This window comes from Adiantum capillus-veneris, chromosome 4 (genome assembly GCF_014529385.1).
Source record: "Adiantum capillus-veneris isolate H3 chromosome 4, ASM1452938v2, whole genome shotgun sequence".
NCBI lineage: Eukaryota > Viridiplantae > Streptophyta > Polypodiopsida > Polypodiales > Pteridaceae > Adiantum > Adiantum capillus-veneris.
The window spans coordinates 68,759,568-68,775,187 of NC_140934.1; the positions used below are offsets into that span (position 1 = coordinate 68,759,568).

A 15,620-nucleotide genomic window follows, 5' to 3' on the forward strand; every position below is an offset into this window, starting at 1 on the left:
AGGACGCTATTCAGAGCACTCCAAGATTTGGAGAGCTTATTTTAAGGGGAATGCTCGCACTTGGTGGTCCACGCTTCTATTAAGCAAGACTGTGCCAGTTACATGGCTGAAATTCAAGAGGCTTTTTATTTCTTCTTGGTTGACTCAAGAGTTTGAGCGAGACATACGAGCTGCTTGGAACCATCTCCGGATGACCAAGAGCGATACAGTGAATTCTTACTGTGAAAGATTCTGGAGCTCTTTACCCATACCCACCCGCCCCTGGGAAAGTATAGCGATGGATTTCATTTTTGATCTCCCGAGAACACAGAGTGGTCACGATGGTATCTGGATTGTTATTGACAGATTTAGCAAACAGGCTCATTCATTCCAGTGAAGAAAACAGTCAAGCCGGATCATTTAGCAAGATTGTTTGTGGCCCAGATTTTCAGATTACATGGCATGCCTGAGACGATTGTCTCCGACAGAGACCCCAGATTTATGAGTTTGTTTGGAAGGCAATTTAGGAGAGCATTGGCACGTGGTTGCAGTTCTCGTCATCGTTCCACCCGCAGACTGACGGGCAATCCGAGATTGCCAATTCAGTGGTTCTCGATTTATTGAAGTCTTATATCTCAGATCAGAAGACTCAATGGGAAAGATATTTACCTTTGGTGGAATTTGCCTACAATAACACGATACACTCTTCGACGGGAAGGCGCCATTTGAGATTGTTGAAGGTGCTGCGAAGGTTCCACCCTTCCTGAGCACGAAAGATAAGATCTTTGAAGCGGATGAATATACGCGAGATCTGGATACGGCTTTTGCCAAGGTTCGTGAGACTTTGCAGAAGTCTCAAGAACGACAGAAAAAGGCAGGAGATCGCCATCGTCGCGACTTGAAACTGAAGGAGGATGATTGGGTGCTCTTACGTTTTGAGAAGGCACGCCTAAGAAAGAAAAAGGGAAAGGAGAGGCTTTTTCCAAAGCTTAGTATGCGATACTACGGACCTTTCCAGATTACTGAAAAGAGAAATGATGTCTCCTTCCGATTGAAACTGCCAGATACTTGGAGGATTCACAATGCATTTCATGTGAGTCTCTTGAAACCTTTTAAAGGTGATGTGCCTGATGATGGGGAGCCTGATGAGCAACCCGAAGTGGAAGAAAACGAGGAGATCCTTGTTCCTAAAACAGATTTTGGCACATAAGGATACGAAGAATAAGGATAAAGTCCGAAGGCGGTTCTTGGTTAAGTTCAAGAATTATCCTGCACTTGATGCGAAGTGGATGGAGGAGGAGGACCTAGCAGATACTCCTCAGATTGTGAAACTTTACCTCGATGCTTTTGGTTTAGCATAGTCTACTCCAAATGGAACCCAGAATTTAGCTTGGCCGGAGATCTGGTGCAGTGGGATGCACAAGAGGGGAGTCACTCCACTCCTTTGTCAACAGATGCCTTGATTTCGATACTAGAGTCACTGATGTCTCTTTGAGCTTAAGGGATAGTGAGAGCTGACAGTATTCTGCTGTATGACTTTATGAAATGGAATTCCCGATTATGATACTGATTTGTTCTTGACTTCTTGTGAGTGCAGGAACTGATAGCCGAAATGACTGCAACATTTTGGTCTGATTGATCTCGAATAGACATGGTTGCAATAGGGGTTAGTCAATCGGACATCGGTGAGGTCCCGATTGGACCTAGATGTGATTGCTAGTTACATTGCCGATAAATCATGGTCTAAGATCCGAATGAATGTTGATTGTCATGTGATGTCCTGTGATGTCTGGTGATGTCCTGTGATATCGTGTGATGTGACTGTCGATTTGGTACGTGTGCTAGATGTGTGTTCCTAGTACGTAGGTACTAACAGTCAGTGTCTGCTAAGACTGTTTATGGCTTTTGTAGGTTTTGTAGGCGTAATCGCGGTCGATTACAATGCTTTCAAGAGGGGGGTATGTCACAAAGTGATGACATGGCTACGGGAAGCTGAAACCCTAATTTCAGGCTGAAACCCTAAAATCCCTGCAAACCCTAAAAACTGCCAGAAACCCTAAATTCTGGCTGAAACCCTAATTTCTGTCAGCAAACCCTAATTTCTGCCAGGGGTGCCACGTGGCAGCACCAATACGGATTTCCGTATTTGCGGCGGAATTTGCGCTGGCAGCTTTCTTGCTTTTGCTACGCCAATAGCAAGAGAAAGAGAGAGAGAAAAAGTCTTTTTGCTTTTATTTGAAACAGACTCTCTAAGAGAGAGAGAAAGCTGATGCTTTTGACTTGAAGCTTTTGGGGCTCTGCTTTTGGGCATCCCTTGTAACCTTTAAATAAGTGGGGAGGGCTTCACTTCTTAGAGTATCTGGACGCAGAGTCTGAGAGTGAAACCCTAGCCACTCTCTTGTACTTTGATCTGATTAATATAAAAAGAAATACCGAAAGGAGAGCCAGTCTTTGGGGCCAATATCTCTAGGCACGGAACTTCGCCGGGCCAGTACAAATCTATTGTGATCTGTGAATTGTTTGAAGTGGTTATTTGGTGCTGTCGCGGTTGATTCTTGACTTGGAGTGTCCAAGTCTGTTACAGGATTCTCTTTGTCTCTCTTTGTCCCAGAATGCGTCCCTTGTGACTATGGCCTATATGGCTCGTAAAGAGCCAAAACTCAAGATTAAAGCTAGGAAAATCCCGACAAGAGAAAACTACCTCACTTGGACACATTGAGCAACTGGCCTTGGTTTATTTATCTGTCTCTCTTCTCGATTAGTCTAGCTCCCATGAGGAGGTGCATTGTGTTCTCTTAGGGTGCTTGTTGCTAATCTTGAGGCCGAGTCACTAATCTTGAGGCCGAGTCACTGGTCTCATGTGTAGGAACAAATGACATTAGTAGTAGCATATGTGTGTACAAGGGATCTATCCATCAAGGGCATGTCATATCTATGCCGGACCACCCTTGGTCACTTGTACATGCAGCTTTCTATGAGCATGGAGTGCCTTTCCTAGATCTCTCTCTCTCTTAGAGATTATCTTGTCTCTTTCTACCTCAGTGATCTATCTTCTCCATAGTTGCTTGTATATGTATGTGGCATTGCACATGTTCTCTAGTGTCAGAGGATCTTTTTAGAGTCGAGCGAGATTGGAGTCGAGGTGTCCCTCGGATTGGAGGTCAGTCCGCGTCCTTATTGCGTCTTTTGCTACCTATTTCTATAGTGTATCGAAGCCTTGGTGTCTTGAATGTCTTGGATGCTCAACGTAGGTTGATCCGGTGCTTTATTGGACTTGATTGAGAGAGAAGAAGCTTGTAACACGACGGGCACCACGTGCCAACTGAAAAGAATAGACTGAGATAGACGGTTAGCACTTCAAACAACTGAACAGAAAGACAAAGAGAATCCACACGAGACACGGATGGCGGAGTTCCACTCCCAGATTGCAATGGCCCCATACGATGGCGCCCCTTTCGGTATTTCTTTATATTTCTTCAACAAGGTACAACTCTATGGCTCTACTCTGCTTCTCCATGTGGTAGAATCCAAGAGAGAGAGAGCCCACAACATGTATTTTAAGGCCCTTGGTCTATACAAAAGCAGTTACACACCCAAAAAAGTTCAAAATAGTTCATTTGTATTTCAAACAAAGTTCAAAGAGTATCTTAATACAATTCAATCTTAAAATCATTTGGGTTGGTTTGTGTCAGCCGAACTTTAAGGACGACTGGCTTGTCGTTTTGCTACAAAGTGATGGTGCGGTTATGAATCTGGATGGTCTCATCGTTCGTCGTGCCAAGGCATGCCCAAAAGAGTATCACAATTGCCCAACTTCATGATGTGAAAATCTCCACGAGTTGATTGTACTCAACATCCATATGTTTTAGGAATTGAGGATGGATGAAATTTTTGGTGGCTCTTGGGTCGAAGAAGATAAGTGCCTTGAAGACATTTATCTTTCCATAGGCTTTGCATAGTTGATTGGAACCTTCTAGAGCAATGCCGTAAATGTCGGAGACAAGTTCTACCACAGTTTTGGTTCTCTTTGCAGATGGTTGTTCTGGAGGCGTATCCCTTTAGTAGGACAATTGTTGTAAGTGTGTCCCGTCTAGAAGCATTCAAAGCATCGGCCTTCTAGGAGTAGGGCGTCTTGTTGACATTGAGTTAAATGAGGCTTGACCACTTGAGTGGAGTTGTTGGAAGAACCCCGAGAAGTGGTTCGTTGGGGACGAGAATTCTTAGTGTTGGTCGGTTGCACTTCTGTAGGAAATTCCAATTTTTCTTTCATAAGTTAGTAACCAACCGCAACATGGTCCATGAGCTCTTGCATAGTAGATACTTGTTTAGAGAGACAATATTCCTGTGATGGTGATGGCAGTCCAATTGTAGAGCGCTCGCATTGGTCCTCCAAGGGAATCAGCTTGAAGAAAGACATTGGAAGGTAAACATCAAGGAACCTTTGGTTGTAGTCTTCCATGGTTTCCATGGCAAGCATTTTCTAGGGAGGTCATGAAGCTTCGTGCAAAAATATTCTTGAAAGCCTACCAAGTCCTTGGAGCATGCGGCTGTGTAGCAATTGAACTCCACTGCATAGCATTATCTTTGAGAAATTCTACGGCTTGAGAGATCTTTGATTCTTTTGTGTAGTTCCCCAAGGCATAGATGTTGTCAAACTGTTGCGGAAACTGCAAGGCTTTCTTTCTATCTTTCACTTCATAATTTTACTGTAGTTCCCCCATCCTTGAAATCTTTTGGTTGAATTGGTACACAACCTGAGGACGTGGATAGTAATAGGGAAAACCATACGCATTGTATCCTGGTGGAGGTGGGGGAGATGGTGGCAACCGCGGTGGAGGAGGCAGTTGCAGTGGGTACACTTCAGGAGATTGAGCCATTATTCGGAAAACTCCCCCAATAGGAATCGAAGACTAATTAGATTGTCGATTAGAAGCCCTTGTGCTTTCTAGTGCCGGAGGAGAAGGAACAGCCTAAGGCAACAGAGGCGGCAACATGTAATTCAAGTATTGTTGAAAGCTCTGCAGAACTGGGAGATTCTACTGAGGATGCCAGTGTAACAAGGAACGGGCAAAGCGCAGCCAAACGTTCCGAAACGGCGTTCCGGACGAGTCTTGCTCCCGAAACGATTGGGAATGGAACGCCGTTCCGGAACGGGGTGTAACCAGAAAGGTGGTCCGGAACGGGGGGAACGGGGTGGAACAAGAGACGGAACGGCAGAACGCGGGCCGGAACGGGCAAAATTAGGCATTTGGGGGTAAAAAAGTAGGCATTTTGGGGGAACATATTTAGGGCAGTTTGAGGGCAAGTTTGGGGGCAGATTTGGGACTAGGCTTAATGAAGGTAATTCAAGCCTTACTTTAGTCGACCGTTCCGGCCCCCCTCCTCCCCGTTCCCATCTCGTTCTGGACCCCCTTGTTCCCGTTCGTCCCGGGTAACTTTGGAGGGTGCTCTGAGAGAATGCCACGAAGCTCGTCAAGGAGAAAACGCATCTTGCTCTGTCTATTCTTGGGAGGACTGGTATGCTTTCGGAAAAGCACACGATTGAAGCTCTGATATCACTGTGACGGGGACGAGTACCATGCCAATTGAAAAGAACAGACTGAGACAGACGTTTAGCACTTCAAACAACTGAACGAAAAGACTTTACACGGGACACAAAGTGGCGGAGTTCCAGTCCGAGACTGCAAAGGCCCCAAATGATGGCGCCCGTTTCGGTTTTCTTTATATTGCTTCAACAGGGTACAACTCTGTGGCTCTGCTCTGCTTCTCCAAGCGGTAGAATCCTAGAGAGAGAGCCCACAACACGTATTTAAAGGCCCTTGGCCTGCACAAAAGTAGTTACATGGAATGTAGTAGTTCTAAAAGCATCTGGTCTAAAAGCAAGCACTCAAAGGGCTGTCCGTATAACGCTACCACGTCATCAGCAGCCAGCGCAATTCGTGGGACATCTGTATAGCTGCCATGTCATCAGCTTTTACGCAAGTTAGAGTAGTGTGTGTGTGTGTAAGGTGCAGCGGAATGAATGTTGTATTTTCTCAAGATTAGTGATCTTTATTGCTCGAGGTTCCTTTTAGTTCTTAGGGAAAGAGAGAGCTTTCCGTCTTGTAGAGTGCTGTGATCACGAACAAAGTAAGTGGATATTGTGCGTGCAAGTGAATGAGACTGAGAGAAGGAGAGAGAAGAGATATGACACCTGAGAGTTTGTAAAACCCTCCTCCGAAGGCCCCACTCTCGTCGGCGAGAGTGGTCTACTTTTTTTTTTTCCTTTCGGAGAAAAAGATCCTTCTATTAGTTAATGAAAACTGCCCGTAGGGCTACAACCACCTCTGCAAGAGAGGGCTACAACAAACATGGTGGGGAGACTCTCCGAATGAAAGACAACATATATACAATGAGGCTAAATCAAGAGATGGGAGGAGGGAAGAGCCACACAGGTGGTCAGTAGTGCCATTTGAGCACCCCCTTGACAATGGTGTAGAAAGGCCCAGGGCGCCAGAGTCGAAGGAAAGCCTCGCGGCGCTCCCGCATGCGATCGGAGCTGCCCTGTAGTCCCTCAAGTTGTCCTTTGAGAGTATGGATCAGCTCTAGCCAAAAGTCACGAACAGTCTCTGCTGGTGGCACAGAGTGAGCCTCAAAAATGCGGAAACAGCGGGCACGCCAGATTAACCAAAGTGTTAGGCCACTGATGAGCTCCCAACACTCCTCTCTCTCACTGCACCACTCCTGTGGAGTAAGCTCTGTAGTAGCAGGCTGGAGTGTAGGTCGCCCCCCCTGTATCACTATCATCCTGCTGGTGGAAGATAGCTCAAACTGAAGTGCCGGGCCCGTGAGAGTGGACCAAGCCGTTGCCCCCCAAGTGTACTGTCTAGCCGTAGAGAGAGTAGGCATCAGCCGAAGAACTCGTAAGGCACACCTGCTGGGCCGAGGGACAGTCCCAAAGAAAATGGCGCTGACTCTCCACCAACTGGTCGCAGGCTGCACATGCGGCTGAGAGACCACTATGCACAAGCCAGCTCCCTACTGCTGTAGCTCTGTGTGCAACCAGCCACCACTGAAACAAAGTGACGCGTCTCGGCTGTCTAGAGTCCCACAGCCTCTGCCAAAAGGCTGCCAAGAACTCGACTGTGAGGCCCTCCTCTTGCCAATGACGTGATGCAGCGGGGCGGACCTCTCTCTGCGCTGCAAGTATATGACGTCCAAGCCAAACAGTGTACTGAAAGAAGGGGACTCCTGGGTGGTCTGCAGAAGAGAAGGGGTCCCTCCATAGCCACTCACCAAGATCCCACTGTACTCGTGCCTGTGGACAACACTCCCAAGCCCAAAGCCTCCAGTGTCCAGTCTCAAGAGCTGCTGGGTCAGGGTCTATGACGCAAGTCCTCCCATAGATGTCCACAACTCGGATCCGTTGGAAACAACACTCTGCTACTTGCGGGGCCTCTACTGCAACTCACTGTAATCGTCCCCCACCCTGAAGCTCGAAGAACAGGGCTGGGACAGTCTCTGAGCAGGCTCTGACTGAAATGAGAACCTCCAGTCGTGTGAAGGCTCCCATCCACCGGGGTGCTATTGGCTCGAGAGGCGTGAGCCACTCAGCTGGAACTGACTCTGAGATGTCTTGACACATGTTCTGCACCCCTCTCATGCTCTGTAGCTGGAAACCCTGCACCTCCTCTGACAAACCTGTGAACTCTAGCCAGTCACCTAGAGAGCGCGCTGGACTTGAAGCCATGGGACCCCAGGAAACATGAGGCCGGCTACCAACCAAGTGGCCTCTCTGAGTGCTAACCATGGGGTTCAAGACGAGGGGCTGCCGTAGGCGCTCCTCCGTGCACGCTGGCTGTCTCTGCTCCAAGCCACGCCGTAAGAGCTCCCAAGATTGAAGCAAACTCACAGCGAAGCGGTCCTCCAGTCTCCTGCTCAAACCAACTCGGCGCATCTCTGTAAAGATCCATTTGGTCGAAGGTTGCCAAGGGCCTCCTGACTGAGGCACCCTGGCTCGAAGCCTCTGCAAAAACGTTGAACTGTCTGATGCATGGGAGGATAATCTGCTACAGTTCCTAGCGTTAGTGAGAGGCTGCAAAAACGCTGAGTTTTCTGGGACAAAAACGCTAAGGGCTGAGGTGGTTTGGTTGCGGGAAAACGCCACGGATGGGGCTGATCTGCTGGGGAACTAACGCCAGAAGAGGGAACTTCAATGGCGAGGCTGATGCTGTGAAAAATGCCAAGGAGATGGGAGAGGATGGCGATGGATCTGATGCTGAGGGGGGTACTGCTGAGAAGTTGCCTGTTGAGCGGGAAGCTCCTGTTGCCTCTTCTGCCAGAAAGTGCTAACTTGGGTTTGCTTATATATTAACTTAGCAAAATTGCCCTACCTACTTTTGTTGGAAAGTCACTTAAAAATAATAAGTGAAAATAACCAATAAATAGGAAACTAGGCTAAATGCACTCGAAAATTCCCCTAACTGATGCTAATGGATTTTGATCGGAATTCCAATGATCATGCTGTGTGCAACCGGAGGATATGCATCTATGCTAAGTGACTGGGCATGCATGGTCTACGAATAGACTCACAAAAGTGCCAGATCACTGCTAATCTAACTGACTAGACTGACTGAACCCTGCTGTGGTGTAGCTTGTCCACGGACACATAGGGTTGGGATGTGTCACGTGACAGTGTGTGTGTGTGTGCGCTTTTATTTTAAGGATTTAGGTCCCTCGGCGAGTTCCATAAGTTGTTGGGGGTTAGGATTTTCAATCCTTACCCAATTTATTATTTGGGCCACTTGGCGATGATCTGGAAGTTGGTAAATCGGTCTAGGGCTTAGGCTCCTCGGCCGGGATCTATAGGTTGGCTAGGGTTAGGCTCAGGGAGTCCTTACCCTTTGGACCTTCAGTGGCCTGACATGTCAGCAGTTTGTGACAAAGCTTGCTATTTTTTCCTACGTTTTCTCCTGTTTGGGCTGATTTGGATATGTGTAGGCTATGCCTTGTCTACGACTTCCCCGTCTTCTACGCTTGTTTACCCCGACCCCTCTTCACCGAGGGGAACCCCGTAGAGGATTAAGGACACGGAGCATTGCTGGATTGTTTTGGTTTTCTCAGGTGGAGTTCTGCCATGGTTTCTCGCAAGGGGAGCAAGCCTGCGGCTTTTGGATTCAAAGGAGGAAACATGTTTCTCGTCCTTCTTTAGAGAAAGAATTGTCTGGACAACAGTGGGATCTTCTTCAACACTTGGGAAGCGGTTTCCTATGGCTGTGTTTCTTCAAGGAGAGGGATTGGCTGATTGTTGGATCTTTTGCAAATGCACGTTTTTTCTTCGAGTTGTTGATAGAGTTATCCCTATGTAGGACTTTACGTAGGCTGATATGGAGTTCCAACCTTCTCTTGCACATGCAAATGTGGATTTTCAGCCCGTCCTGAAAGAGGGGTAGCAAGTTGATGACTCAGTTGCATCTTTGTACCAAGTTGCGGATTTTGGATGACAAAGGTGGATTACTTTCCTCCTAGAGAGAGTAGAACCTGCAAGGCAAGGTAGTCGGAGTGCTTGTGAGCGGAGCTTGCAAGATCAATTGCTTGCTTGTACAGCTTGTGTGTCCACATGCCATACAAAGAGCGCCTGTGTGTCCACCTGCCGGGCATGTATTGCTACCTCAGGCTAGCAAGTCAGCAAGCACCTCTCCACCTCGGCCAACAACCGAAGCTCCTTGCCACATCATCAAGCTGCTTCAGCTCCTCAAGGATAGTTTGCTTAGCCAGAAATTGGTGACAACACGCCTACTTGTATAGGTGCAAATATGTGCCTAGCATTTGTGAAGGTTGACTTTGGCTTCTTTTGGCATATAAGAAATAAGGTGAGTAGAGGCCATCACTAAAATGAAACTTGGTGCATTAGGTGGTTAAAATGGTTTTGTAACAGCTTAAATTATCTCCTTGCTTGGACTTGGCAATAGTGTACTCACAGTTTCAACCTTTTTTAAGTAGTTATTTACACATCCCCCTCACCTAGTTATCAGACATGCAGGATATTCAGCTATTGTGGAAAGATCAAGTTAATGTATTCTTCTAGCTTAAATAACCGTGTAGAAAGGCTAAGAATGTTTAACAGTCAATTGAGAGATCTATTTCTTTCAACTTATTTCTTGTGAATGTATATGTTTATATTATATTTATTTAATTTAGTAAGCTGATCTTGTTAAAGAGCATTGGATAGTAAAGTGTCTTACTTTTCTCAGGCAATCGACCGATGCATATAGCCTTGGAGCATCACCAAAGACAAGTCTGTTCTCATGGGGCAGCAAATCATCTCCACAAAGAACCAACAAGAGGCGGCACAAATTTCCATCTACAGAGACTTTATGTGACAAAGAGGGTGGTGATGATGGACAGTACTGGTCGCGAATGAGTACTTCTCCTAAGACTATCCTACCTTCATCAAACCACCATCTCTCCATTGATGGCATAATTGAGGAGCCCTATTATGGCAATGGATCTGAAGACATGCCGTCGCATATTATTCCTCTCCTACCTTCAAGAGAAGAAGAGAAGACTCAAATCAGTATAGAGACTTCTGGACAGTGCAGCTGGATGCAAGCAACATTCAATGGTACGAATTGTAATCAAGTGATCTTTTGAAGAAGTTAAACTGAAGACTTGGAAAAAATTTATATAGAACTTTGGAACTTCAGGTGTCAATGTGATGGTTGGAGTGGGACTGCTATCATGCCCATATGCGGTGAAGGAGGGTGGGTGGGGGGGAATGGCAGTGTTGGTGCTATTTGCTCTTATATGTTGCTACACGGGTCACCTTTTGCGCAAATGCATGGACAGTCAACCCCTCGGCATACTTACCACGTACCCAGACATTGGACAGCTTGCACTGGGCAAGATGGGTCGCACAATTGTGTCGGTACGTTTGATTTTATTTGACTGCGATCTCCATATTTGGTAAAAATAATGACACAAACTACTAATGGTGTTTTGTTGTTTGCAGATGGTTCTCTATGCCGAGCTCTATGTAAGTTTCCAACCCATTGTTAAAGGTCAATTCTTGATAATTGAAAAAGTACATAATTATCCCACTTATATTATGATGATTATTGCAAACGATAATGCAGGCGTATGGTGTGGAGTTTCTCATACTAGAGGGAGACAACTTATCCAAGCTTTTTCCAAACTATCGGTTTACAATGGCTGGAATGGACATTGGCTCATATGCGATCTTTGCTATTTATGCTACAATGGTGATCCTGCCTACTGTGTGGTTGGAAAACCTCAATTGGCTCTCTGCTCTTTCGTGTGAGTATCCAAGAAATAAATGCATGGATAGTTTTTCCTACTCATCGTCAATGCTGTTGTTGCGTGTGTGCAAAGTTGTGTACGTTTGCATGCTCAACATGAGTGGTGTAGGTGTGTGTGTGAGTCTATAATTATTTTTAATTTTGTGGTTGGTAGTCATGGGAGTCGTAACAACAATCCTGGTGATGGTCCTCGTGGTTTGGGAGGGAGCTGTTGACGGAGTTGGTTTCACCAAAACAACCAGCATCGTGAATTGGCGAGACCTTCCCTTGGCAGTGGGTGTTTATTGTTTTTGCTACTCAGGACATGCTGTTTTCCCAAACATCTACTACTCCTTGAGGGACAAGAGTCGATATACCACGGTCCTCTTGATAAGGTGTCTCCCTCTTTCTCTCTCTCTCTCTCTCTCTCTCGCTAACTGTGTGTATATGTACGTATGTAGGTATCTATATATATAGATATGTATGTGTGTAGGTGTACATTGTGTGTGCTTTAATTATAGTCTTCAGTTGAAAACATATCAACAACCACCAAAAAGATATTAACAACACCGTCTGATAGTACTTCTTAGAGAGAAACAATAATTATTCATGACAAAATGTTAAGCTAAATCAAATAATAGCATGAGACTTTAATCAATGCATGAGTTCTTGATTGTGAATAGCTAGTAAGAGTACACACTCTTACATATACATACATACATAAGCGTGAGTGCGCGCTTACACTATAAGATGGTGGTGTTAATATCTTTTTGCTGCTGTTAATATATTTCCATTTGAAGACTATAATTAAAGCACATACAATGTTAAGGAAAGTTGTGTTTTTCTTTACCTCGAGTTGATTTTGTCCCTGTTTTTGTAGCTTTACCTTGTGCTTCCTCTCCTATTTTACAATGTCAGTGGTGGGATTTCGCATGTTTGGAGATGAGACACTATCCCAAATAACATTGAACCTGCCGAAGACCAACAAAGCAACCTACTTCGCCCTATTCCTAACAGTAAGTAGCTCCTCATACTGACAAAGAGCATTAATTGAGCTTTATAGTACATCACTTATACACTTATATCCTCACCTTTATCTTTTGGTTTTGTTTTTAAACTTTGGAAATAGGGCAATGATGACTTTAAGTGATTATCTTTAAAAGCACTTCACTCATTCCTTCAACACCTCTCTCTCTCTCTCTCTCTCTCTCTCTCTCTCTCAAGCACGCGTGCACACACTATATGACAAACATACTCCTTAGGTAGATACACAATTAAGTGTTTACTTCTCTTCCTTAGCTTATACATTAAAGGCAGGCCATTTAAAATGATTTAACATTTCTTATACTCGTTTGTTTTGTGTATACAGATTTTGAACCCATTGACAAAATATCCTTTAAATCTGAGCATTTTTCTTTGATTCTTACCTTAAGTTTGTACAATTCTTGAATTGAATGTAGCCCTTGACCTTAGCACACATTTGCTCTTATCATAACCCCAATTGCAGATGGGATAGAAGAGCTCATACCTACGGAGAGTCTTGGACCTTGCCAAAAAAAAGCATTAAAGATGACACTGCGAACACTCCTTGTCATTTCCAATTTGTGTGTAGCAACTTTGGTGCCTTTTTTTGGTGAGTATATGTTTGTGCAATTTTAGTTACTTTCTTTCTCTACGTTTGAGTAATTTTATTCACTGTTTTTGGCAGGATATATGATGTCGTTCATTGGTTCAGTCCTCACTAGCCTTGTGGTGAGCTTTTTTGCTATCAAACCTTTAGCATGCTTGATTTGGATTAATGTGTATGCCCACGTGCTTGTTTCAATTTTGTTTTTATACTTTAGACTAACATCAACATCAAACAATGCTTGATTTAGATTAATGTGTATGAAAGTGTGTGGTTTTAAGGTCCTGTAGAATTGCTCGCTGCTCCCCCCCCCCTTCCTTTCATGCTGCTCCCCTCTCCCCCTACCGAGCGCTGCTGCCCCCTCGCGCCCCAGCCCTCGCCTTGCTTCGGCCCCGCATCTCTACCCTCGACCGTCCGAACCTGTGCCCTACCTCAGCCTGCACCCCATCCCGCCCAGTAACCCTCGCAGCATCTGCACCCCAACCCCCCCAAACCCCCCCCACTGCCCCCCCAACTCTCTCCTCCCTTGCCAGTAGCCGGTAGGCTACCTTCAACACTTCGGTGGCCCTCATCATCGTTTTTGCCTTCCTCTTTCCAGCAACAGACACATAATGGCGGCCCCTGCTCCACCTCATAGGGACTCCACAGAAGCCCCGTCGTCCGACACTGGGGAGCCGACCCTTTGACATGGTGTAAGGTGTAGCAGAATGAATGTTGAACTTAGCTCCAGATGAGTGCTCCGAACTGTGCTCAAGGTTCCTTTTAGTTAGGCAAGGGAGAGCCTTCCGTGCTTTAATGAGAAAGTGCAATGGACACAAACAAAGTGAATGAACACTATGAATGAAGGTGCATGAGTCTGAGAGATAGAGAGAGAAGAGAATACAACACCGGGAAGTTGTCAAACCCTCCTCCAAGGGCCCCACTCTCGATGGCGAGAGCGGTCTACTTATGATTGCACAAATCTCTACAATGCTTGGACTTGTCGACGATGTCGACGACTATGAGGACGACGGCGAGACGGGCTGAAATCTGCAAATCTTTATTTGCTGAATTCTGGCTCTATGTCGGTGACGATGGCGATGACGACGATGCGCTGAAAACGCAGATGCTGAAATCTGCGTTTTCCGGGCTGAATCTGCAAACTTCGCGGGATCTAATCGTGTGGTGAGGACCTGCTGTGGAAAGGTGAGATCTGCGAGGTTCGGGGGTTCTACTACGAGTCTAGCCGCTGAAAACTGAAAACGCTGATGCTAACTGAGGTTCTGTCACGATGAATCTGCAAAACGCTGAGTTGCTTTGCTGATGCAAAAACGCTAGGGCTGATTTTTGCTGCTAGGGGAAATCTACTAACGCTAGGGCTGATCTGCTGTCGTGAAGTGGTTCTGCTGTGTCTTCCAATGCCGAAGCTGCTCTGCAATGCAAAAACGCCAAGGCTGATCTGTCTTGCAAAAAACGCTAGCTTTGATGTTGTGTTGCAAAAACGCTAGGCCATGCTGGGGGGTCCTGCTGAGAAGGTGCCTATTGAGCAAGGTGCTCCTGCTTCCTCTTCTGCCAGAAAGTGCTAGCTCTGGTTTGCTTATATATTATCTTAGCAAAATTGCCCTACCTAGTTCCCAACAAAAGTCACTTAATAAATAAGTGAAAAATGTCAAAAATAGGGAAAATAGGTTTAATGCATTGGAAAATTTCCCTAATGGATTCTGATGGGAATGCTGATGATCGTACTGTGTGCAACCGGAGGATATGCATCTACTCTACGTGACTAATCATGCACGGTCTGCGAACAGACTCACAAAAGTGCCAGATCACTTCCTACTCTAGACTGACTTGATTGAACTGAACCCTCGTCATGCTGTAGCTTGTCCACGGACACATAGGGTTGGATGTGTCACGTGACATCCCCTCCTTTCCAAAGTGAGATATTGGTACCGAACTGTATGGCGTCGAGGGAGATTGCCCCAACAACATTCGGAATTCTCGAAAGGACTCGTCGCCGGCCCACTCTGATGTGTGGGTCGTGCGATACTTGAACTTCATAAAGGTCTGCAAAGTCTTCTTCTTTGGGCCGCACCGAAAGCGACATAAAGTCATCTTCAATGCTTCCACTTCGTCTAGAATCATGCGTCTATCTTCTTCAAGAATCTCCGAGGATGAAAATTCCTGAAACCACTTCCAACACAAAAACATGAACATACCCATTCCACGTAAAGTGACTAGAAAAATTCTATTCTTTCGAAAAAACTGTGCATGCAATGGAGATGAACATAGAGACGGAGTGCCGAACTGTTCATCAAACACATGGAAACAATGAGATCGAATCTTGTTGTGCTGATCTAAATCAATCAACTGTGGCAACTCACGACGGAAGTGCCCATGCTTGATGCTCAATCTTTCTTGTGCTCAATCTGTCATGCCAAGGGAGAGACATGGAATGTGACTTCCTTGAATGCATACTTTTTATCTTTTCATGAGTAATCCGCATACATCCGTGCTCATTCATGAGTGAATCGTGTTCATCGTGCAATATGTCATGCCTATGAAAAGGGATCACATAAGGACGATGACAAAAATAGAGGAAACCATCACGAATGAAACACTCGAACAATGCGTGCTGACTAATCATTCGAACACATAATACTTCCTGTGAGGGTTCTTGAGATCTAGGCTCGAAAGCCAAGATCAGTTCTTCGTGTTTGATCGAATCTTCCCGTGGGGGTTCTGTGGACCTCGACTCAAAA

General features: G+C 45.7%; 1 protein-coding gene across 1 annotated transcript in view; it reads left to right on the forward strand.

Annotated features, from left to right (window-relative positions):
- LOC147459353 (amino acid transporter AVT1I-like) overlaps window positions 1-15,620 on the forward strand; it is a 28,949-nt gene that overhangs the window by 5,464 nt on the left and 7,865 nt on the right. The window contains exons 2-10 of the mRNA XM_086509814.1: window positions 10,212-10,582; window positions 10,665-10,885; window positions 10,970-10,993; window positions 11,094-11,274; window positions 11,431-11,650; window positions 12,136-12,271; window positions 12,625-12,644; window positions 12,734-12,888; window positions 12,964-13,007. Coding sequence (XP_086365940.1) covers window positions 10,212-10,582; window positions 10,665-10,885; window positions 10,970-10,993; window positions 11,094-11,274; window positions 11,431-11,650; window positions 12,136-12,271; window positions 12,625-12,644; window positions 12,734-12,888; window positions 12,964-13,007 — 1,372 coding nt within the window. The remainder of the gene's footprint in view (window positions 1-10,211; window positions 10,583-10,664; window positions 10,886-10,969; window positions 10,994-11,093; window positions 11,275-11,430; window positions 11,651-12,135; window positions 12,272-12,624; window positions 12,645-12,733; window positions 12,889-12,963; window positions 13,008-15,620) is intronic.